At 43.8% G+C, this 24,372-nt stretch overlaps 1 protein-coding gene across 2 annotated transcripts in view; it reads left to right on the top strand.

Moving 5' to 3' along the window:
* Positions 1-13,081: 13,081 nt before the first annotated feature.
* Pik3cg (phosphatidylinositol-4,5-bisphosphate 3-kinase catalytic subunit gamma) overlaps positions 13,082-24,372 on the top strand; it is a 35,112-nt gene continuing 23,821 nt past the window's right edge. Inside the window, exons 1-5 of one of the 2 annotated variants that reach the window (XM_021178976.2) lie at positions 13,082-13,228; positions 15,791-17,797; positions 20,888-20,953; positions 21,063-21,288; positions 22,637-22,740. In XM_021178976.2, coding sequence (XP_021034635.1) covers positions 15,803-17,797; positions 20,888-20,953; positions 21,063-21,288; positions 22,637-22,740 — 2,391 coding nt within the window. In that variant the 5' untranslated portion in view covers positions 13,082-13,228; positions 15,791-15,802. The remainder of the gene's footprint in view (positions 13,229-15,790; positions 17,798-20,887; positions 20,954-21,062; positions 21,289-22,636; positions 22,741-24,372) is intronic. The other variant, XM_029484962.1, reaches the window with a different exon arrangement.

Genomic DNA, 24,372 nt, shown 5'->3' with positions numbered 1-24,372 from the left:
AGAGAGAGAGAGAGAGAGAGAGAGAGAGAGAGAGAGAGAGAGAGAGAGAGAATTTTCAAAATATATTCTGGGAAACAGTCGTTCCCACATAATTTTATTAAGGTATCATCTTAATACCAAAAAAAAGGGTGGAAAAGCAAGATGGCCTGGAGAGTGAGAGAGTGCCCTGACTCCCATGATCCTTCTGTTTGGAGAACAAATGGTGTCTATCACCAGCCGTATCTAGCTCTTGAGTCTACTGACAGGGAAGCATTACATTCACTAAAGAACCTCAGTTGTAGGAACTTTGAAAGAGTCTCTTTTGGAAAAATATTTCACTAACTCAACATTCAAATGGCCACCAAAGCTGTTTCTTTGCTCCCACGGGCTCCCACCGCTCGGCCCCCAGGTGGCTCTGGATGGAGGTTAATGTCTGAATTCTCAGGGACAAAGAGCTGAACAGTTATGTGTTCTGACTCCTGCAGGGCCTTTCACAGCTGATGTGGCTCTGAGGGGTTCTATAGCCCTGCAGCTCATGTGGAAGGAACCTCAGAGGAAGGAACTAGTTAGGGTCCTTGGGTCACTAAGGACACTGACTGCCCCAGAATCCACTGGAGTCCTCATAGGGCCTGGACTTCACTTTCATGAAATCAGTGGCCCTAAACCTCAAGTCCCCATTCTGGATCATTCTCTGGCCGCGTGCCACGTCCTACTCCCACACTCATCATCCATGGCTTTGGTCCAACTGAAGACAACAACAACCACGTCCCTGGACCTTCTGAAACTTTAGATAAATAAGCCTCTTTGTGAAGTGATAGAGCCTCAAATATTTTATCCTAGCAATGAAAAACAGATAGAATGGCCTTAGCTGAGAAAGACCCAGTATCCAGCAGAGCTATCTAGACGGATCAGATTCCTATATACTTCTTTAGGTGTTTTGGATCAGGAAGATTGAGATGACACCTGAGACCAAGAGAATTCTGCCATAACATGAACAAAGATAGACACTTGGAAGCCCCTAGCAGATCCCATTCTGTCTCCTACTGAGCCTGGAACATCAAGCTTTTCTATTAACACAGGAGAACCTTGGGATTGCTGTCAGTTATATTGACTAAGGCTTCCTGGAGTCCAGGATGTAAGGCATCCACCCTTGACAAACCTTTGCACAACTGATAAATATAATACTGCAACTGATTTTTTCCTTTGGTCTTTTAACTTAACACATACAATTCTAATGGAGTAGTATATATTATCACTACACATACATATGTTAAATCGGGTTACACATATTCAATTCCTCAAATATTTATCATCTTTTATGCTGAAAACATTCAAAATGCTTCCTCTCTCTTTTTGAAATTCTTTTAATCTCTAGGCAACTGCCTTTGCTATGTTCCCTATTCTGTATGACTGTGGTGTAGTAATCATTGGTAAATCTACTGCTTGGCCCTGCAGTCTTCCCAGTCTCTGGTGTATCACCATCCTCATCTACACTCCTGTGAGATCAATGTGTTGAGAGCCCACGTGTGAGATGCTGCAGTATGTGTCTTTTGTATCTGACATATTTCACTCAACATAACAATTTCTACTTCTATACATGGTGTTGCATGGATTTATCCTTGTTTTCATTTTAGGGCATTTATGTGTTTGTGTGTGAGTGTGTGTGTGTGTGTGTGTGTGTGTGTGTGTGTGTGTGTGTGTGTGTGTATGCACGCACGCGTGCATGCCATGTATGTAAACCAGAGGTCAACCTCAGGTGCCAGTCCTTAGGAGCCTTCCACCTTTTCGTGAAGACAGAATCTGTCAGCAGGACTAACCAATTAGACTAGGCAGGCTAGCCAGTAAGCCCCAGCTTTTTACATTGGCTCTGGGGATCAAACTCATGACCTAACGCTTGGATGGCAAGCACTTTACCAACAAAGCTATCTCCCCAGCGTGGGATCTCATCCTTCTTAGGGATGAATAGTATTCCATTATATTCATTTACTACATTTCCTTTGTTACACATTGATAAACAGCTAGGTTGATGCTGTAAATCGGCTATTAGGAATGGTGCCACACTGAACATGTGCGTGCAGATTTCTCTTTGACATACAGTTTCATTTCCTCTAGATATACGTAGTAGCATTTCTCCATCATGAGACAGTTACATTTTTGATCTTTGTGAAGCTTCCATACTGTTTTCCATAGCAGCTGTACTAATTTGCCTTTCCACCAGTGGGAATGCCCTTTGTTCCTTGTCTTTCACCCTTTCCTGGGTGAGATGATGTTTTCATTGTCCCTATTATTTGCATTTTTCATATATCTATTGGCTACTTGTACATCTGCTTAGACCTATGCCCCTTTAAAACCAGGTTTTTCTAACTTTCTGTTGAAGCTTTTAAAATTCTTTATATAATCTGGATACCAAACTTTTCTCAAAACTTTACAAATACTTTTTGCCCATTTTACAGGTCACTTATGCACTCTTTCTGATGTCCTTTACTGAGAGGAAACATCTTGGTTTGAAATGTTAGTTGTATCATCATTTTGACCAGATACCTAACACAAACAACTTGAAAGGATGTTTACCAGTGCACAGTTTTAAATGTCTCAGGCTGCACTTGGTGTCTCTACCACAGAAGCAGAAATGTGTGGCTGTGAAAGGCTTCTTCTCATGCCTCACAGTGGACAGGAAGCAGAGACACATAGAGAGGAGACTGCTCTACTCCCCAGTTACTTACATCCTGAGGCATGTCCCACATCTTAAAGTACTGACAACTTTCTAAAACAGCGCCCCATCTACAGGCCAAGGATTCAGTGCATCACCTTGCAGGGATAATTAGCCCTTGTAAGAAGCCATTCCAACTGTGGGAGCTGCTATGAAGAGTATTTTGAGGGTCGGGATCTGAAGGAAATTCCAGGTAGCAACTTTGAATATTTTTCTGCATTAATAAATATCAGAGGAGGAGATGCACCATCTAAATACAGCACTCTGGAACTGCTGGAAGGAGTCCAGGTGCGGCTTGGCCCCACTCCTGGCCACATGCCTAAGGCTGGCAGCTGCTTGGGTGCTAGAAGCACAGTCTGGGACTGCCCATTCATGTAAAGCATGTGGACATTGAGCAGAACCTGGGGACGTGCCCATGGCAACTGTGCAAATACCCATCTTACCCAGCCAAGTCTCACAGACACAGAATAACCTGGGTGTCTTGTGGTCTTAAGGAGAAGACATTGAAACTGCACAGGTTTTCTAGCACCATCAGGAACTCTGTATAGTCAGCATAGGAAGAACACTGGGTGTCCTCTTCTTGCCCCTGCTGAGCATTTTCTTCTTGAAGAATAAAAAGTTATAAAGGAAGAAAAGGAGAAAGGATGTAGGAAGGCTTACACTCATAACCTCTATTACCTGGACCGGGTCTATCAGACATGGCAATGTTTGAGAAGGCTGCTCACTACTGCCTTGTATGCTAAAATATCAGTATGAGCACAGTGCCTACCATCCTGTGGAGTAGGCTATTAGTGATACTGCATTTTTACAATCTGACACCAATTCACTATGCTTCATGAAAGCCAGACACTTATTTTTTTGGTCATGTTATTTTTGGTCAAACTAGAAAAATCCCAGCCATAGATAATACTCCTGAAGCTGGAAGACACATGCCAGAGCCTTATCAAGTGACAGGGACAAAGATCTTCATCCCCAGTTCTCCTATAACAGAAGAATGTTAGGGCTGTCCCCTATGGATGACCTGCAAGCTTGCCAGAGCACTGGCCAGGTTCCCATCTGATCGATATAGGAGCTGGAGCTTGACCTCCTGACCCAGCTCAGGAGAGCTCAGTCTTGCAGTCGTCTCTGCATAAAAAGAGAAAGCCACATAGAAGAATGAAATTATCATCAAGCCAAGTGAGTACAAAAAGATGATATGGTGCCAACCTCAGGACACATAAGGTTTAAAATGTCTGCTGAGTACAAAAAGATGATATGGTGCCAATCTCAGGACACATAAGGTTTAAAATGTCTGCTGGGCACATAAGGTGCCAAGATTTGTGGGCCTTGTGTTGTGTGAAGAGATTCATGCTGGATACGGAGTTATGGTACCACCAGCACTCAGACTGTACCTAAAAGACAGATTAAATAGCATGGAAATAAGGAGAAAGCCAAAGACAAAGGTATGAGATACCCCAATATTTGGAAGCCAAGAAGAAAAGAAAATACACAAAAAGAGAAAAGTAGGAGATAAACTAGCTGTGCATGGTGTTCTGGAAGCCAAGAGAAAGAGAAGAAAGTGGTTCACAGACCGGCTGTATTGTAACTCAATGCTGCAGAGACCAACCAGCCCTGTTTCATCGCTGGTCATCTTACAAAACAACTTAAGATTGGTTCACAAAGGTATCTAAGAGCCCCCAGTAAAACAAGCTCTCAGGAAGAAAAGAGAGGGCGAATGCTCAAAGCAGCCTAGGCTACACAGGGAGAGTGTGGTGGTTTGAATACACTTGACCCAAGGAGTGGTACTATTAGGAGGTGTGGCCTTGATGGGAGGAAGTGTGTGACTGCAAGGATGGATTTTGAGAGACCCTACTCTTAGCTGCCTGGAAGTCAGTCTTCTCATGTCTGTCTGCCTTTGGATAAAGATGTAGAACTTTCAGCTCCTCCAGCCCCACATCTGTCTGGACACTGCCACACTCACACCTTGATGATAATCGACTAAACCTCAGAACCTGTAAGCTAGCCTCAATTAAATGTTATCCCTTGTTTTAAAAAAAATAGATAATAAGTTACCAGTCCTTAAGTCCTCGGATCTAAGAAAGAAGTGAAACACAATGCTAGGTGGTGGTGAAGTCCAGACTGGGGCTATAGGTGGTGGCAAAGTAGGACAAACAGAGGGATAGGAGTACTTGTGCCAGAGGACACAGCTGGAAGACAAAGAGTACACACAGGACATGTGAGACTAGTGAGAAGATGTAAGAGGCGAGCATGGTCTTTGCCAAAGGCCAAAGAGCATAGAGGCACAAGGTCTTGAGCATATATGGAGTTCATTTTCCTATCTCTGAAGTCACAGCACCATATGTTATGGGTGCTGAGAGATGCCCCCTCCCAAGTCCCACAAAACATCAGCAGCAGTATCTGTTCTTATGCTCCGAAGGAAAATTCACACTAAGACACAAGTAAACCAAGCTGGCATTAAAGATTGATTTCAGTTGGGTGACCAACAAGCCTCTAAGACCAACTAAACACTGGTAGTAAGGAAGGTTCATGCAGGGGTGGGCAGAGCAAAACTCATGAACCAGGACCTTTAATGCCTGCCACTGGTGATGCTTTCTGGAATGGAAGCCTGGTAAACTTCATTTGTGTGCCTTCTCCTAGCCCTGGATATGTTCTAGAAGTTTGTTATCCAGGTACTCCTAGGAACGCAGGCCTTTAGGATCTGCCAAGTGTTAAGGCTACATCAGCCTGGCACTCATGCCTGGTGCTGACTGCCCTGCCCACAGGATCTTGCATCATGCTGGCATTTCTGAGTTTTCGGCAGTGTTAGTTAAAACAGTCAGCTCCTCTGCATGCTAATCTGACCCCTGACTGGGTTCTACCCAACCCTCACAGCTTCAGTGACTTGTCCAGTCTCTGGGGTACACAGAGTCCCCATATGGCAGCTGGACATGAAACAGACCGAAACCAGAGTCACTTGCACTGGGCACAAGCCTCTGACTGGTACTGTTCTAGAGATGTACCTGGGGACCACTAACTTGGCAAAAGCTGTGCTGCTTGAGGTTGGAGGACAGGTGATACAGACAGTTCCTTAGCCATGAAAGCTGACACTAAACTGGGTCATTCTCACCGTCATGAAGGTTTATGCTATCTCATAAATAGAGGAGATATGTCACAGACTTACTCTAAAGCCAGAAATTATGAGAATAGTACTCAAGTCCTGCCACACAGGTCTCTGCAGGATGCCAGGGGAGCTGAGAGATTCCATCTATGAAGCCCATACTGCACATAGGTCCTTAGTTTCTACCAGCACCAAGTCTCAGCATGATGGGCCTCACTGGGCTCCAAAACAAAGCATAGGCAAGCTTAAGTACCCCCACTCCTTAGCTCTTCTACCAAGGAAAGGAGGCCTAATGTTATTCCAGTGGATGGGTCTATGGGTATTGATCTGATGGTAGAAGGGTTCCAGGCATCTTCTCAATACTAGTGGACAGCCTGGAAGTGAGTCAAGTCTAAAACCTGAACTCAGTCCTCCCCCACTCTTGCTAAGTAGCATGCTGACTGCCTATGGTTGAAGAAGGGATGTTGCAGGCAATCCTTTCTGCCTTCTTCCAGATGTCCCTTCATCTCCTTCTACTACATCCTTGATTTCCTCAGCAGCTGTGGCGACCATTTGGTGCATAAGCAGATGTTGAACTTCATGCTTCCGTGGGGAGGATCTTCTGTAGTCACCATCTTGTCTGCCTCTGACACTGCAATTTGCAGACAGTAGTAGGATTTCCAAAGCAGAACTGAGGAGACAAAAGGAGAATGGACAGGAAGAGGAGGTTCTGAGAAAAACCACACACAAAATCTTTGTAAGGAAGGGGAACAAATATCACAAAGGGGGAAAAAAAGAGTTTGGTTTAACGCAATCCTGCTAAAAGCTATCAAAAACTGAAAATGTTTACTCTTTTTTTAAAAAAGCTGCTGGTGAAAGGCATTTGCTAATTATTTTTATAAAAACATATGCCTTAAATGCCACATAAAATGTTTGTTTCTATGCTGTAAATATCAAATAATAAAGATATTTATAGCACTTTCTGATGTATTTGAAACAAGGTGTTTTATGTAATGAATAAACATTTTTTATATCCTTTAATGCCAATTTTAACAAAACTACTTTAAATCTCACTAAAGGAAGAATAACCTTATAAAAGTTGATCCCAACCATGCCAGCCTAGTTCTTGAGAAGAAACAACCTATCGTGTCACATGTTAAATTAGACTGCAGTTTCAAGACAACCCAAGATTCTAGTAGCTCCACACCCTTGAATACATTTTCTCTCACTTGTTAAACACTTGTTAAACACGAGCCAGCCTGGGAGTTCTGTGGACCCCTGTATCCTAGAATTTGAAGGCCACAGGTCTTGCCAGGCTTTGTCAAGAACTGGTGACCTCGACACATCCATCTGACACCGTCTTCTGGCCTTCACAGGCAGCTTTACCCACATGCACATAGACACGCATAGACACATAATTAAAAACACAATATTAAAAAAAAAACTGGTGACTTGTCTATAGTCCACCCTCTTTTACCTTCCCCTAGATTTTGGGTTTCTTATGTGATTTTTTTCTTTCAGGAACTGGCTGTCTTTCATGTTTCACACTGCCTGAATGTTCTTTCCCACCTCCTCCACCTACTCACATTCTACCTGCTTTCTTTGATGCCCTGGAGGATTCCCTTCAGGATGGGTTGACTAAAATCGACAGCGCCCTGCTCTGCATCCCCAGCCTTTTCCCTGAGTGGCTCCAAGGACACATCTCATGTCCTATACTGGGTGGTGATGACACTAGAGCGTCTCTGCCCAGTTGACTCACAACATCTTTGCAAAAACTTGCCAACATATTAGAGGTATTCAATAATCAATACTAAAAAGAATTCATGGACAAAAGGAAATGAATGCACATGTCAATGGATATGTGGGTGGAGATCTTCAGCATCAGCTTGAATAAGACCCCATTCCCCTTCAGATGGCCCCCAAAGTAATCCTGTTCCTTTTATAATACCTTTCCTGGCCCTATGGGTCTACAGCTAATACAAAGATAGAGCAATGGTAGAGAGGTCAGAGTGGGTAAGAACTGCCCCAATTAAAAGAGGATTCATATAGGAATCTGCAAGAATAGGGGGTACCAAGATGCTTAAGGAAGTTTAGAAGTGGCTTACTGATTGGGCCACTGTTAGTAAAAAGATCTGGTAAAACGGCTTTGTATCTACTACTCCTAGAGAAAGTGACCATTGTAAGTGTGGTCAGCTGAGTCTCACTCATCAACAGTGACAGCAGCATCCCATCAAGAAACCATAGGACTAGTGACCCAAAGGCCCCTTCCCCTCAAGTCAGAACATACCACTTTAATTGAAAGGGAAGAGATGCAAGAAGGGAGGAGAAAGGAGAAGGGAGGGCACTTCAAAGAGAGAAGAGGGATTGTAGTTGCAGGAGGCCAATGCCCGCACACTCACATGCATGTACTCACACATGATATTTCCTGATCTTCACAACTTTCTTGTGATCTGATAGACAAAGAATATTTGTCTATCTGTTCTTGGACATGAAGAGGACTCCTCCTAGGTACAGCACATAGCAAGCAGGTACAGAGAAGGCCTTGCATGGACCTTAGCTACCCCTCAATGAGTGGCTCTTTAAGGGTAGATCTCACAGCCTACTGTGTTGCAGAAGGCCAAGCTGGCTGTGGAATAATAGGGATGAGGGGAGCTGTCATCTTCTCAAGACCAGGAAAGTGCAGCTCTAGCTAGCACCACTCTGCACACCTCAGCCTGAGCCTCAGCCACGTTCTAGAGCCCCTTCTTTGAACCTGGAGAGGATCTGGCTGGCTTCCTTCCAGTGGGATGTGACTCCTGCTATAATCAAAGCTGAGAATCCAGGGGTTTGGAAAGAACAGCAACTGCTGTCACCATGCTACCAGGGTTCTGAGTGCAGGCTTCATTCTGTCATCCTGTTGCCAATGACAATGAATATGGGGGAGGGGGGAACCACTCATGGAGAACCCATAGTGGGTTTGGAAACTATAGACCCTTCCCACAGTTTTGTCTGTTGGGGGAATATATGAGAAGGAGAGACAGGAAGTGGGTTAGAGAGGCATGTAAGCAGACAGTAAAACCCTTAGCATGCTGTAGACAATCATGAAGACAAGGTCCCAGGGGAGTCTGTGGGGAAGCCTTTACAAGAAGAAGTAGCTCTTGCCCACAGGATATGAGAGCTGCTGTTTGGGGTCTTTAAACTCAGTCAATAATAACAAGAGAACAGCATTAAACATTAGATGGGATCAACAGAAAGGCTCTGAAGGGCTTGTCGCTCCTCATAGTTTTAGTCCAACTATGTTCCCTCCTAATTCCACACTCTCTTCCTGAGTTCCATGTTCTGTCCCTGGAAAGGGGGTACATACTGAGGCTTAGGTCAGATAGTTGGAAGGAAAGAAGGAATTATCTGGATTTTGATTGGTCTGAAAGATATGGAAATATTCTTCACAATTCCTCAACAGTCTTGTAAGTACAGAGAAGTCTGGTGACCTTCCAGAAATACAAACTACTCATTCTGCAAATATTTATCTATGTCCTCGTTTGCTTTGTATCAAGCCCTGGGAAACAGCGATGAGCACAGCAGTCATTTCTCATAAAGTGCTCAAGGATCTGGTGGGGATGGGAGGATGTCAGCAGCGGAGTAAGGAGATGGCTTCTTATGGGAAATCAGTAGGGTGAGTGCCATTGATCCGCTGCAGAGCCCGGAGTGGCCACTTGACCTCTCTGTGCCTGGTTTTCATCATAAATGAAACCACAGTAGCACTGCTGCCCTTGGGATGGTGCAAGGGTTACATGAATGGGCATATAAAATGCTCATAACTGAGCAGGACACATCCAGTCAGAAGAGTTTGCTCCTGCAGTATTGGCATTACTGTGACTGTGTTGCCCACCAGTGAAGAAGATATTCTTTAAAAGTGTGTTTTGCCAAACCAGAGAGTGCTCCCAGAGGAGGTAACCCAACCTGAGCATGACAAATGGCTAGGGCCATTATAGGACCTGGGGTGGGGAGAAGAGAAAGGAAAGGGGGGACAGAGGTTGCACACACAGGTGGCATATAGCTGAGCCCAGCAAGTAGAAAGCAGAGACCAGTTTCCTTTTAGTTGTAGAGGTGATTTTGAAGATGAGGCAAAGGGCCAAAGATACATCATAGAGTCTAATGCCTCATGTTAAGGAATTTTGATTTTTAAAAATCCTCTTACAAAACAATTATTTCTGAGGTGCTCTTTAAACTGTCATAGGAAAAGTGAGCTGAACAGGAAACAAAGGACAGTCTACCCCATAGTCAGTTTCTGCTAATAATACTGGAGAGTTAAGTGTGTCTGATGTTCCGAAGGCACACCTTGGCTACTGCAGATCTCTGGGGTTTGGTTGATAACTGATCTCCTCTGAGATTTTTTCGTTGCTGCTGCTGTTGTTGGGATTTGAAGTGGCTCCCCTCAACTCACATGCCAGGATTATAGTCTGCTTCTCCAGCAGTCATTGTCATATATTCTAATGGTTTGGACAGCTGGTCACTCAGGGGAAGGCTCCTGATGAACTCAAACCATTTTAATAATTCTCCACACTTCCCGTTGATTGGCTGCTGCAGGATGTGCACTTGCCAAAACTCTCACCAGAGCTATGAGGGAACAAAGGAGGCTGCTGGAAAAACTGTTTCTCACTGAAAACAAAACAGAGATGCCATGATGTTTTCTTTCTCTCTCTCTCCACAATGACTCCAAGCATCACATGGCCGTTAGCACACTCAAAATGTGTAAGATATTGCATATGTATATAATATAGCTAGTAGTTTTGTTCAGTTGAAAATAAAAGATTTCTAACAACTTTCTAAAATAGGCGGGGGCGGGTTGTGACATTTTGAGCAGATTAGAAAGCTAAGGCAGATGAACTGGCATATAGTAGGTCCCCCAAATGAACAAGAATAAACATATATAACACAAAAGCCTGTGCCTCTGTGGTGCCATGATGGTTGGACTACTGTCGTAGTGACATTGCACATACCCTTTTCTTCTGCATGATGACAGACAATGCCTATACATGGTGTTCTGCTCGCCAACAATACTGTGGATAATCTCGGAGGACCAAATGCAAAGAGCATCCCTCTCCATGAGCACTGCCTACTCTGTCTTCTGCTTTGAATCGATCCCATCTTGTCATTCCTACGATAGCTGTATTCTAAATGTAACCTGATTACTCCGTTGAGAATATAGTGCTAGATGCATGAGACTCTCAGAATGGACAAAGCAGCAGCACGCTACCACTAACATAAGTGAGGTAGCCTGGAGATTGGCTGACCCCAAAATTCTGGGGATAAAATTTCCTTATTAGGAAAGTGAGGTTCCATGTGGAGAAGTACACACAGAGAAAAGAGGCACAAGGCATGTCTCATTACTTCTGCCTAACAATATTCACTACAAATAGTAAATTTTAGTGGCTGTATGAGCAATTGAAGATGATTATGGGACATTTAATCTCAAACCACCGGTAAGCCTAAAGTATTTGAAAGTTTAGTCAGAGAATTGACATTTTTTCACATGAGTAAACTTAGCTGAATAGTCCTTTCAAAAGAAAAAGGACCCAAGAGCCTGAGTCTAGCATTTCTGAAAGTGTGCATAGGCATGTGTGTGTAAAACCCGGAAACCTGAGAATTAGTCAGCTCAGAGTCCCCTCAGGTCAGCGTCCCCTCTGAAGAGCCCTACTCACTTCACCTGCTGTCAGCCCCCCCCACACATACACACACATACACACACACACCACACACACACACACTGAGTGAAGCATAACTTGGCAAGTCTTCCCCCCTAAACAATTCAGGCTACCCTGAGACTTGTAAAGGTACCAACCTCTCAAGGAAGTATGCTTACATAGAAATATGCTTGGGGAAGCTGAGATACCCCCTCTACATATCTGAAATTCAGCAGCCTTTGAATCAAGACTTGACCACTGCTATTGGCTCTTAGACCACTATTTTAGAAGCTAAGACGCAAAGGACATGCACTGTTTTTCTTGTTGCTGTGACAAAACACCCAACAGAAGCAATTTAAGGCAGAACGGGAGTTATTTTGGTTCCCAGTTTGAGGGTACAGTGCATCGTGGCAGGGAAGTCAGGACAGCAGGGTCATAGAGCAGCTGCTACCATTGCATCTGCCATCAGGAAGCAGATGAACAGCACCTGCCGCTCGCTGGCTTTCTCCCATCCAGAACTGCAGCTCCCATGTTTAGAGTGGACCTTTATATACTTCACCTAAGCCAGTCTAGAGACAGGCTGATAGGGATGCACAGAGGTTTGTCTCTTAGATTCTAGATCCTGTCAAGTTTACAATCTGTACGAACCATCACAAGGACTGCGTGAGAGGAAGTAGAACAGATCAGAGACTCTATCTTGATATCCACGAAGCTCAAAGAAACTCATGAGGCTGTGCTTCTGAGGGCTGGGTGAGGCTCCTCTATCCTTCTTGCTGTTCCAGCTGGAATCCTTGACAGCCTAGTCGGGGAGAATAAGCCCTAGTATAGAGACCCCTGAAATGGGGGATGACTGGCTATGCTTAGGATTGTAGAAGGAATTGAGGTTACTTGGAAAATATAGGACCGCTATAAAAAGAATTCAGAACCTGTCTCCTCCCTGTTCTCCAAGCCTGTGGAAACTGGAAGCCATCTCTCAGTGATTACCTGCCTGGTGCTGGCAGTTTCTAGCTCCCTAATGTCGTCAGGAGAGGAATCTCCTCCTGTTTCGTCTGACTAATTTGTTTTCACAGTAAGCCCACCGTCAACATGCACCAGCACACACACACTCAGCCTAACAGCGACAGGCACACACATTGCATGCTGCAGGACTTTCAGTTTGTGATATTTTGAGACTTGAATGGTCTAGAAGGGAGGCAGGGGGAGGTCTCACCAATGTAAGGAAGTGAGTTCCCAGGCTTTGCTCTTGCAAGCATCCAGACTGAGCCCAACAGTCCACAGTTACAACACACACACACACACACACACACACACACACACAGCAGGGCTTATTCGAATTCTCAGAGGGAAATAGGTTTCACTTAGCTCTTAACAAGTTATCCAATACTGTGGCTGTGTAGCCTTTTCTTCTACTTATTGCTAGCTACACACACGCTTCACTTGTTTATGCCTTGGGTATATTTTTGGTTTGTCTGAGTCTCTCACAGTCTTTGAAGAGTTAATTCAAGAAGTGAGAGAAATAGTAAGGTAAACGCCATTCTCTGTTCTGTTCTGCTCTGCTCTGTGTGTGCTTCAGCAGGAAATGCATTTCTGACACTTTTAAAATGAGCAATCACATGTATAATCAACTTGGTTAAAACTTCCTTCCTGGTAACTGCAACACTTCCTCTGCATCTGGATATGAAGGGAGCCCCAGAAAAGAGGAAGAGACGAGAGGTGCCCAGGGTAGGTCTGAATTAGTTTTTTGTTTTCCTAAAGTAAACAAATGATCCTTCCTCAGCATCACCTCCAGGGCTGTCTCAGGTACGACTGCTTTCTGTTGTTTGCTCTTTGCTTGGTATGTATGACTTGGAACAGTAACACTTCCTTCTCAGCTAGAATCTTTTTGTCTGGATCCATTGCCGGTTCAAGCTGAGCCAACCCCCTGAGCGAACGTCTGCGTTTCCTTGTCTCGCCGCGCTTAGGCTGTGTACATCCACAAAGTTCCGTCCAGCAAGGGCTTGCAGGTGCACTAGTTCTTTCTGTTTTTGTTTGTGCGGAAAGGGGCAGCCACAGAGCCCGTGACGGCCAGGCTCCAGAGTCGACCAAGTGCATGCTTGGGAATTCTGTCCAGACAGTGTTTTTGTAAGAGGACAAAGCTACTTAGTCCCAGCCATGAGGAAACCCAGTGAGTATTTGGTCAGCCTTTTCTCTTCTGTACCTTGTATCATGCTATATAGCGTGAGTCCCTGCTGTCACTGAGGCAGATAACTGAGTTATATTTGTATGCTTAAATTTGGACATGTTTTATTTTAAGTTCATGTCAGTATCAAAATAGTTTATGGTTCTTTCCTTTGTTGGTTATTCTATAATGTACCAAAAGACCAAAGTGAATGCTTTAAGCTACCAAGCAACAGTTGTTTGGGACAGTTGGTTTCATTTATTTACTAAGTATAGCTTCATTATATTTTAAAAGGAGGGAGAATTGACTTTTAAAATAGTTTAAGCCAAGAATTGTACATAAGTTGAGATCCAATGTAACTTGTCTTTTATAGCTTTTAATCAAGATCTCCTTTGGGGTATATAATTAACACTCCACTGTTCTTCAGGAAATAACTAATTATGGATCTCATTAACATCAGTTAGAGAGTAAATGATATTTTCTGAAATATTTTGTTTCAATATTTGAATGTGGTTTAGAATATAATGTAGTACCAATGTAGCAATGTTAAATATTAAAATCAAAATTTTTATGAATCATATTTTATGAATCATTTTTATGGATTATTTTTTAGTTTTGGTACTCTGAGCATTTCAGTCATTAGTTGATGGGTTCATAGTTACGCTTAAATGCTTTGTAGAGGGCAAATACTTAGATATAGGTAATATGATGGGAACAAATTTGTAAATTCCTGCTATGGAGATGAAAATATTAGGACATAAGGAAACTGAATTATTGTTTTGGGTCATGGGAGGGCAGGAATCATGTCTTCTACTGTGTCCCCTCTAAAGCAGAGGCAGGCCAAACCAACTGGCTCAGTTAAAATTACCTAAAAGTTCCTATTGGGAAAGTCCAAGTATGTTGGCACCTCCCCCTGCCCTAATATAGCAGTGATAGCTGGAATGCTCTGCATTCCATGACCAAAATGGTATGTGTCTCCAAACGGCTTTGATTACAATCTTCACCAGTTTTACTACACTTGAGTTTTATGAATGGAATGACTAGCTTTCTTATATAGAAAGAAAAAATGAAAAGAAAGAAGACAGGAAGTTGACTAGGGAGACTGGGTTCAGACAGTTTGAAAATAGAGAAGATGAAGCAAGATTGGGTGTCTAGGTTAGAGAAGTGTGAGACTGAACAGAGGAAATGCATCGGCATTGGCTTGTTCTCAAAGTGATGTTCAGGGTCTCACGCGGCACATTAGGACTCAGCCTTTGCCCTCCACTGTACTGTCTTATGCATCTGTGTGTTTCAGGGTATTACAAACAGTTGCCATTTTGAGCCAGTAAATGTCAGACACTGTGCTAGATGAGGGTCTAACATATTTTTGTGCACATGTGAGGGTGGTATATGTGTGTGGTGTGAGCATGCGTGTGTGCAGGTGTGCAAGTATACCTGCAGAGGACAGAGGAGACTCTCTCCACCTTATTCCTTTCAGACTGGGTCTCTCACTGAACCTGGAGCTAGGCTGGGAGACAGACATCAAGCCCCAGTAAGTTCTCTCATCTCTGTTCTCCTCCCAACACACACAGAGAGAGAGAGAGAGAGAGAGAGAGAGAGACAGAGGCAGAGACACAGAGACAGAGAGAGACAGAGACAAGAGACAGAGAGACAGAGAGAAAAAGTTAGAGACAGACAGAGACAGAAAGAGAGAGACCCACCCCTGGGCTTACAGGTCCATGGGGACAATGGTAATGCTTATGTGGGAGGTAGGGTATGAACTCTGACCTTATGTTTGTACAGGAAGCACTTTTATCCACTGAGCCATCTCTCCAACCCCATGGTGCATTAAATTAAAACATCATACACACACACACACACACACACAAACACACCCTCGCAAAACTAAAGAAACTGTGTTAGCATGGTTTTTTAAAAAGGTGCACTGCCTTATTTAACTTTTACCTCCATCTTCTATTTGTAAATAATCAAATTGACATATAGGAATCAGGCTCGGAGATTAAGTAGGCTACATCACTCAAACAGTAAGTGGCTGGGAGAGATTCACGTCCTGACCAACGCTGTTAAAGTCAGCGCTGCCTCCATCTTTCTTGGTCACTCCAGGCCTTGTGCTCACATCAACCCACCACACCTTCTCTCTGCCATCATACAGGAATGTGCAGGAAGCAGTGTCTCTTGACAAAGCTCTGTTTCTCCACTCCCAGGTCACATAGGGCATGGAGCTGGAGAACTATGAACAACCGGTGGTTCTAAGAGAGGACAACCTCCGCCGGCGCCGGAGGATGAAGCCACGCAGCGCAGCAGGCAGCCTGTCTTCCATGGAGCTCATCCCCATTGAGTTCGTACTGCCCACCAGCCAGCGCATCAGCAAGACTCCAGAAACAGCGCTGCTGCATGTGGCGGGCCATGGCAATGTGGAACAGATGAAAGCTCAGGTGTGGCTGCGCGCACTGGAGACCAGTGTGGCTGCGGAATTCTACCACCGATTGGGCCCGGACCAATTCCTCCTGCTCTACCAGAAGAAGGGACAATGGTATGAGATCTATGACAGGTACCAAGTGGTGCAAACCCTAGACTGCCTGCATTACTGGAAGTTGATGCACAAGAGCCCTGGCCAGATCCACGTGGTACAGCGACACGTACCTTCTGAGGAGACCTTGGCTTTCCAGAAGCAGCTCACCTCCCTGATTGGCTATGACGTCACTGACATCAGCAATGTGCACGATGATGAGCTAGAGTTCACTCGCCGCCGTCTGGTTACTCCCCGCATGGCTGAAGTGGCTGGCCGGGATGCCAAACTCTATGCCATGCACCCTTGGGTAACGTCCAAACCTCTCCCAGACTACCTATCAAAAAAGATTGCCAACAACTGCATCTTCATCGTCATCCACCGCGGTACCACCACCCAAACCATCAAGGTCTCCGCAGATGATACTCCTGGTACCATCCTCCAGAGCTTTTTCACCAAGATGGCCAAGAAGAAGTCCCTAATGAATATCCCAGAAAGTCAAAGTGAGCAGGATTTTGTGTTGCGAGTCTGTGGCCGCGATGAGTACCTGGTGGGTGAAACGCCCCTCAAAAATTTCCAGTGGGTGAGGCAGTGCCTCAAGAACGGAGATGAAATACACCTGGTGCTCGACACGCCTCCAGACCCAGCCCTTGATGAGGTGAGGAAGGAAGAATGGCCGCTGGTGGATGACTGCACTGGAGTCACTGGCTACCACGAGCAGCTGACCATCCATGGCAAGGACCACGAGAGTGTGTTCACGGTGTCTTTGTGGGACTGCGACCGAAAGTTCAGGGTCAAGATCAGAGGCATTGATATCCCTGTCCTACCTCGGAACACCGACCTCACTGTGTTTGTGGAAGCGAACATCCAGCACGGGCAACAAGTCCTCTGCCAAAGGAGAACCAGCCCAAAACCTTTCACAGAAGAGGTACTCTGGAATGTGTGGCTGGAGTTTGGCATCAAAATCAAAGACTTGCCCAAAGGGGCTCTATTGAACCTAGAGATCTACTGCTGCAAAACCCCATCACTGTCCAGCAAGGCTTCTGCAGAGACTCCAGGCTCCGAGTCCAAGGGCAAAGCCCAGCTTCTCTATTACGTGAACTTGTTGTTAATAGACCACCGTTTCCTCCTCCGCCACGGGGACTATGTGCTCCACATGTGGCAGATATCTGGCAAGGCAGAGGAGCAGGGCAGCTTCAATGCTGACAAGCTCACATCCGCAACCAATCCTGACAAGGACAACTCAATGTCCATTTCCATCCTGCTGGACAATTACTGTCACCCCATAGCCTTGCCAAAGCACCGGCCCACCCCTGACCCAGAGGGAGACAGGGTTCGAGCTGAAATGCCCAATCAGCTTCGAAAGCAATTGGAGGCGATCATAGCCACGGATCCACTTAACCCCCTCACAGCAGAGGACAAAGAATTGCTCTGGCATTTTCGCTATGAAAGCCTGAAGCATCCGAAGGCTTACCCTAAGCTATTCAGCTCAGTGAAATGGGGGCAGCAAGAAATTGTTGCCAAAACGTACCAGCTGTTAGCCAGAAGGGAGATCTGGGATCAAAGTGCTTTGGACGTTGGCTTAACCATGCAGCTCCTGGACTGCAACTTTTCAGACGAGAACGTCCGGGCCATTGCGGTTCAGAAACTGGAGAGCTTAGAGGATGACGATGTTTTACATTACCTTCTCCAGCTGGTCCAGGTAGGGGCTGCTGGTTAGCAGGAACTGCTCTCTCAGAGAGCTCATTTGCATGTACACAGGCACCCCTTTCAGTCGTCATCCGGTACCCTTTGTTCAGTTTCATGATCAGTCAGCCTAGTGCCGATGAAGCCACGTCAAAAAAGTAGTAATTGCTTCCATTGACATTTTTTTTTTTTTACTGTCTTTGAGGGTTTGGCAGTGAGCGTTTGAAAGACACCAGTGCTGCCCTTCACGTTTTAGGAGAATTGTCCCCGTGGAAATTACATAGTCCTCATTAATTATTTTAATGATAGATTGAACTCGTTGCAAACTTCCTTGGGCCGAGGCTCATGATTTACATGGACTGCTGTGTATTGTGTCATTTGATTCCACTACTAACTACGATGGTGGTCAGATTAGAGTTTGGATTTGCATTTTATACATATGGAAATTGAGATACAAGGACACTAAGCTATGTGTCCAGGACCACATATTTTATTTTAAAGGGCAATGGGTGAAATGAAAGGGCTGACTGACTCCAGGCTTTGTCCTTTTTACAGCCTCAAATATCTTGCAGGAATCAAGCAGCAGGATAATACAGGCTAGAGATATTTTAAATCTTTGTAGAACAGCATGTTGTATCTGGGTAGAATCTTTTAAATACTTGCTTTTATTCTTGAGTATTATATATAGGTATACATTGAAAGATGATTATACATACCTATTTCCACTTCAGATTCTCTTCCTGCCCTTATGAATATGCCCCCCTCTCGAGTTAATGCCATTTCCCCCTAATAACTGCTCAGTCCAACAAGCACTCTCCACATGTCCATGGGTGTAGAACCTTCCACGAGAGCAGAGGAATCCTACCAGTAGCCACATCTTCCAAAAAGGATGATTTTTTTTTCTCCTAGCAACTTTCCACTGCCACTAGCTCCTCAATAAGAGGTAGGGCCTAGAGACCTATCTACCCCATCTATGGCAGAACTTTGACTGGGTTGATCCTGTGCAGGTGACCACAGTTACTCTGAGTACATGATGGCTTTCAGGTCTACTCCACAGAGGGAAATGTCATGCTTGGTACCGTAATCCTCGTCAAAAGCCCATGGCTGGGGAGGTCATAGGCCCTAGGGTAGAGCAAGCTTTTGCTATTTTGCTAAAGAACTGTGCTGAGTAGGATCTTGGTAGCTGCCCTCTTTAAACAGGCAGGAAACTGGTTTCACTCAGTTCCCATGATGCTCTCTGGGGTTCTGTGGGGTCAGTGAGCCATATGCCTGAGATTTAGCTGGGTTGTTAAAGATCGATAGTTCTGCTCACTTTAGTAATTCTCATCTTACATTGTGTTGCTTGACAAGGGAATGGAAAGTAAGAGGTGGGAACGGGGGAGGGGAATGGTATTGTACGGCACAGATTGCTCAGTCCTCAGTTCAACAATGTCTTCAGTAAGAAGACAAACGTTTAGATTTGCTGCAGCACACACAAATACACACCATGTGTTTAATATAAAATTATGAAATTATGGCAAGGGCTTCTGGGAAAACCAAACAATACCAATAGCAAATAGGGGATCAGGTGACACTTAATTGTGATTAAAGCATCTAGGGAAAGTTCAGAGTAGGCAATGCTTGGTCTAACAATTTTTTCCTTGTAATTTTCCAAAGAAAATTGCAGAATTCAAAGATAAGTAAGATTTTTCTTAGAAATATTTTAGGTGAAAGAGGTCAATCAGTCTTATTAACTTTGGATGTGTTGGCTTATATTTGAAGAGTGATATTCATTTGTGCAGCGATTTGAAACATTTTCAGCTCCAACTAAATGACTCATTGCTGGCTAAAATGGTCTCTCGGTTGCGATCTGCATCATTGTTGTAGAAGTGAAACATGAAGAAAGACCAGCTATCAGATTAGAAACCTAAAACACATTTAAAGTGAGTTCTGTTGATTGGGTAACCGCATTCTCAGAACTCGACTGAGATGCAGTTCTATGGCACCTACTTGACCACACCCAAAAGGAGTACTTTTGGAAGGAGGGCTAACATTGAAACATTAAGGTCAGTACTGATCAGAGCAAATTAGAAACCCAGAGTGTGAAGAACCATGACCATAACAAGAAGACTTCAGGCCCCATAGTATGGACTGCAGTGGAAATGTCTTCTATTCTTTGGAGGAAAAGATCATTTCTATTTATAAAGGAACTGTTCTAAGATAGTCCATATTAGACTTATATACATTACCTATCTTCTAGCTTAATATTAGACCCACATATACTACCTACATTCTAGCTTAATATATGCATTGATAATTAAATAATATTTGTCGCCTTCAAAACTATTAGCTATTTCAAGCCTATTGAAAAATAAAATATGAAAAATATACCGGGACCCACCAAGATTTAATTTATTCTTTTTTCCATTTTATTGGCTTTCTTCAAAATAGAGCTGCCATTTCACTTAAGTCAACATCCAACCCAGAACCAACACTGTGAATATGATCAAACACTAGCAATGAAGATCAAGTTCTGCCTAGAGAAGCATAGAAAATCAGGGATAGTCTGACACCGCACTCTGTACCGCAGTGTGGCAGGGTGGGGGCTGCTGTTTACCTACAGGAAGCAGATGGGAGCTGCTCAAAAGGGAGGCTACGGGGTTTTAGGATCTTCATCCTTGGCCCGTTTGCATCTGCTGGCCTTCTGATGGTGCTGCATTTTCGTGGTCCATTTGCTTTGTAATAACCATCCTTACCTTTCACTTTAAAGAATTATCATAGCCGTATCCACCTCTGCCCTTCCAATAACCCAAGCCATTGTCACGCAGAGGAAAAGCCTTCGCAACTTCAGTTCTGCCATGACCCAGATCACAGCACTGTGCATCACAAGTCCTGGCCTCCAGCCCCAGCTTGGTCCTCACCTGTTATAGAATGCTAAGCAAGTGCCTCCTCCTCCTGCCCTCAGTGCCTGCTAAACAGGGAACTGGATTTGAGTAGCTGGGGAGATACTCACCACCTTAGCTGGAAAGACCCACTGAAGCAGAACCATGGGCTTCCCCCATTGCCTTTCTTCTGACTGACCACCACAGAGTACAGTCCTTCAAATGTCAATGTGCTCTTCCTGTAGGCTGTGAAATTTGAACCGTACCACGACAGTGCACTGGCCAGATTCCTGCTGAAGCGTGGCTTGAGAGTAAGTACTTCCACTTTGATAACAGTCTAACCGTTTAGGCTACCAGGAATTGCCCAGTAAACCTACAGCATTAGTCACCATGATCTCAACCATCTTGCACCCATCTCAGAACAAAAGAATCGGTCACTTCTTGTTCTGGTTCCTGAGAAGTGAGATCGCACAGTCCAGACACTATCAGCAGAGGTTCGCTGTGATCCTGGAGGCGTACCTGCGAGGCTGTGGCACAGCCATGTTGCAGGACTTCACACAGCAGGTCCATGTGATTGAGATGTTACAGAAAGTCACCATTGATATTAAATCGCTCTCGGCTGAGAAGTATGACGTCAGTTCCCAAGGTACAGTGGTTGCATTTTTCTCAGTTCTCCTTCCAAATGCCGTAATTGTTTTGAATCTTCTTTCTGGAATCCAAGTAGTATTTTGCAAAAGGTGACCAAGAAAACATTTTGGTCTCTTATCTTCAATGAAGTAAATAGATTTAAAGTTCTCCTTCTATAAGACATGATGTTTTGTGATCATAAATGTATATATTCTTACAAGTGAAGTTGTGCATGTGAAACTTGGAGAAATTGAAGAACTTTGTGTGAACAGAAGACATAATTTTCAATAACAGTTCCACACACAAGAAGTATATGGAACTCCTTTTCCAAACCTCCTTTTCCTCATCTTTAAATACTTTCGTGCTGATTTCAAATAGTCAGAATTTGAAGGTAATATTGAGAGGTTAGGTTGATTTTAAAATTTCATCATATACATACATTTGCATCTCAGAATAATACACATAGATAAATGTATGTCACCTTCACACTTGTACACATGGGTGTGTGTGCATGTGTGGGCACCTCCTCTCTGTAGTCATTCTCAACCTCTTGTCTCTTCTGCTCTAGGAAAATTAACCACTCTTATAAGGTTTGGGTTGATACCATTGACACATCTTTTTTGACACAATAAAGTATATGAAGCTTGAACCTAGAAAGTATGTTTTACTCAATTTACAAACCTAGACCTAGCACGTCAACTTAAAACAGGCACTAACATCCCTGCCCAGTGGTTAAAGCTTTTGAATATTTTACATTTATAACCTTCCCTTTGAATCATTTTCTAGTTCATTGAGCATGCTACCCCCAAAGCTACTAACGATAGCAGTAACAATCTTACGTTTGGGCTGGCTTCTGACTGTTATCCAGCCAGTAATCTGTACTCTGTGTGTTTTGCCTTGAGAATTTCAAAGTTGCCCCATCTTTTGTACACACCCTAACTTCCTCCTTTGAGAATTTGCAGAACTCTAACCCAGCTCTAGTTAAGAGTGTGTTCAAATGTCTGCTCCACAAACCAGAGGGCTGTTGAAAGTCTCACGGGCTAGAAAGATGATGGCAGCACCAATTGCATAGGTTCACTCTCAGCACACTCTCTTGACTGGAGGTTTTACACATGTGTTCACATATGCCCTCTGCCTTTGCAGGGACATTTACACTGAAGTTGTTCACAGTGATTCTGACTTACTTTGCCTACTTGGAATGGTTAGATCCCCAAAGGCAGAGCTCTACATCCCTTTTCCTACTACTAATTTCCCAAATGATATACATGGACTTCTAAGGGGTGTGACGTCAGGAAGTGCTGATATCATCGACAGTACTGATAATGTCTTGTGCTCACTTAACTCCTGTATGCTTTTGATAATTGCAGTTATTTCACAGCTTAAGCAAAAGCTTGAAAGCCTTCAGAACTCCAATCTCCCCGAGAGCTTTAGAGTTCCCTATGATCCTGGACTAAAAGCCGGTACCCTGGTGGTAGGTATCAGTGGGATTTCTCTGGATGTTCCTTATGTCCTGCAAATGTCTAGCATACTTTATAGAGCCAGGGCCTTCACAATGGATCTTCAGTAGACACAGAATCAAGAGCATCCCCAGATGGGCTTCGGTCAAGTCACCCTCTCATCACTAGTACCAGACATCCCAACACCCAATACGACACACCAATGGAAGGGTAGTTGCCTTGCATTGTGTTTTAAGTCAATTTATTGATGTATTCATTACACAAACAGTTGTCCATAGGTGAAGTTCCGTGAGTTTTCACAGATAAATGCTTCTATGCAGCCACCAGCAAAAATCAAAACACTGAACATTCTTCTAAAAGTATAACAGAAGTTCTTTATGTCAATATCAGCTGTCCATATTGTAGGTGCATCTGTGACTCATCTCTGACCCCTTCTGTTGATTGAAATGTCTATGTGCATATACCATATAGTGTAAGAGACCACTTTGTAGGCATGTTAGAATTGTACAGAGGCACACTTACACTAATACACCTCTTCTGCGTGCATTATAAATGTATATATTATTTTTGTTTTAAACAAAAAATGTACGTATACTAGATTAAGCCATTTTAAATGTTTGCCCACATATTATTATGCTGGATATGGGTACTTCTGATCTTTAACATGTTATCCTGCAAGATGGTGGCAATATATTCTTTCAAAATTTACTTAGCTGAAATATTTTACTATGCATTTATTTTTTAGCAATATTGTCATTAGACAGAGAATCCTAGCTTACTGTTTTTCTCTTGTAGTACCATTTCTTCTGCCTTGCCTATGTCCTGATGATAACACTCTGGCTTTGTCTTTGATGTTTTATCTACAATACATCATTTTCCCCCTATATCTTTTCCGACCTCTTCCCTCCCTGTCTTTCAGTGGTTTGATTACAGTGTGTGTTGGCACGGTTTCTTGTATAAGGTGCCAGGTCTTTGGGCTTGTGGGTATCTTCTATCATATTTGGAAATTGTTTGACTGTTATTATTTTCTGTTGTTCTCATCTGGCCTTTCTTTCTGAGACGGCTACTGTACTCTAGATTGCTGGACCCTAAGCTCAGCATGGATGCCTTTTTCCATGCTTTAAGCAAGAAACAGCCCCCAACAGTACGCTGAGCCTTCTCTCCATCTCTACGCTATATTTGTGATTCATAGTGCACTCACTTTTGTCTAAAACCCATGAAAGGTTTGGTTTATTCTTATGACTGCAGTCACAGTGCTCTGCTTAGATGTGAGGGGCTGGGGCTGAAAGCCCTGTGATCAGGTGCCAGATTTTCCACTTACTTCTGTTAAATTTCCCTGAGTTAGATTTGGCCTACATTGGGTTCTGGAGTAATAATATTTCAGACACTGTGGAAGCACTGGGCCTCATTTTTCAAATTAAATCTGAGGAAGGGAATGCATAAACAGATGGTAGAAAGTACTCTGAACCACTCTGGAAATCAGTTTGGCGGTTCCTCAGAAAATTGGACATAATACTACCAGAGGATCCAGCAATACCTCTCCTGGGCATATATCCTGAAGATGTTCCAACCGGTAAGAAGGACACATGCTCCACTATGTTCATAGCAGCCTTATTTATAATAGCCAGAAGCTGGAAAGAACCCAG

The sequence above is a fragment of the Mus caroli genome, chromosome 12 (genome assembly GCF_900094665.2).
Source record: "Mus caroli chromosome 12, CAROLI_EIJ_v1.1, whole genome shotgun sequence".
In the NCBI taxonomy this organism is placed as follows: Eukaryota; Metazoa; Chordata; class Mammalia; order Rodentia; family Muridae; genus Mus; species Mus caroli.
This window is presented reverse-complemented; position numbering and strand designations above follow the sequence as displayed.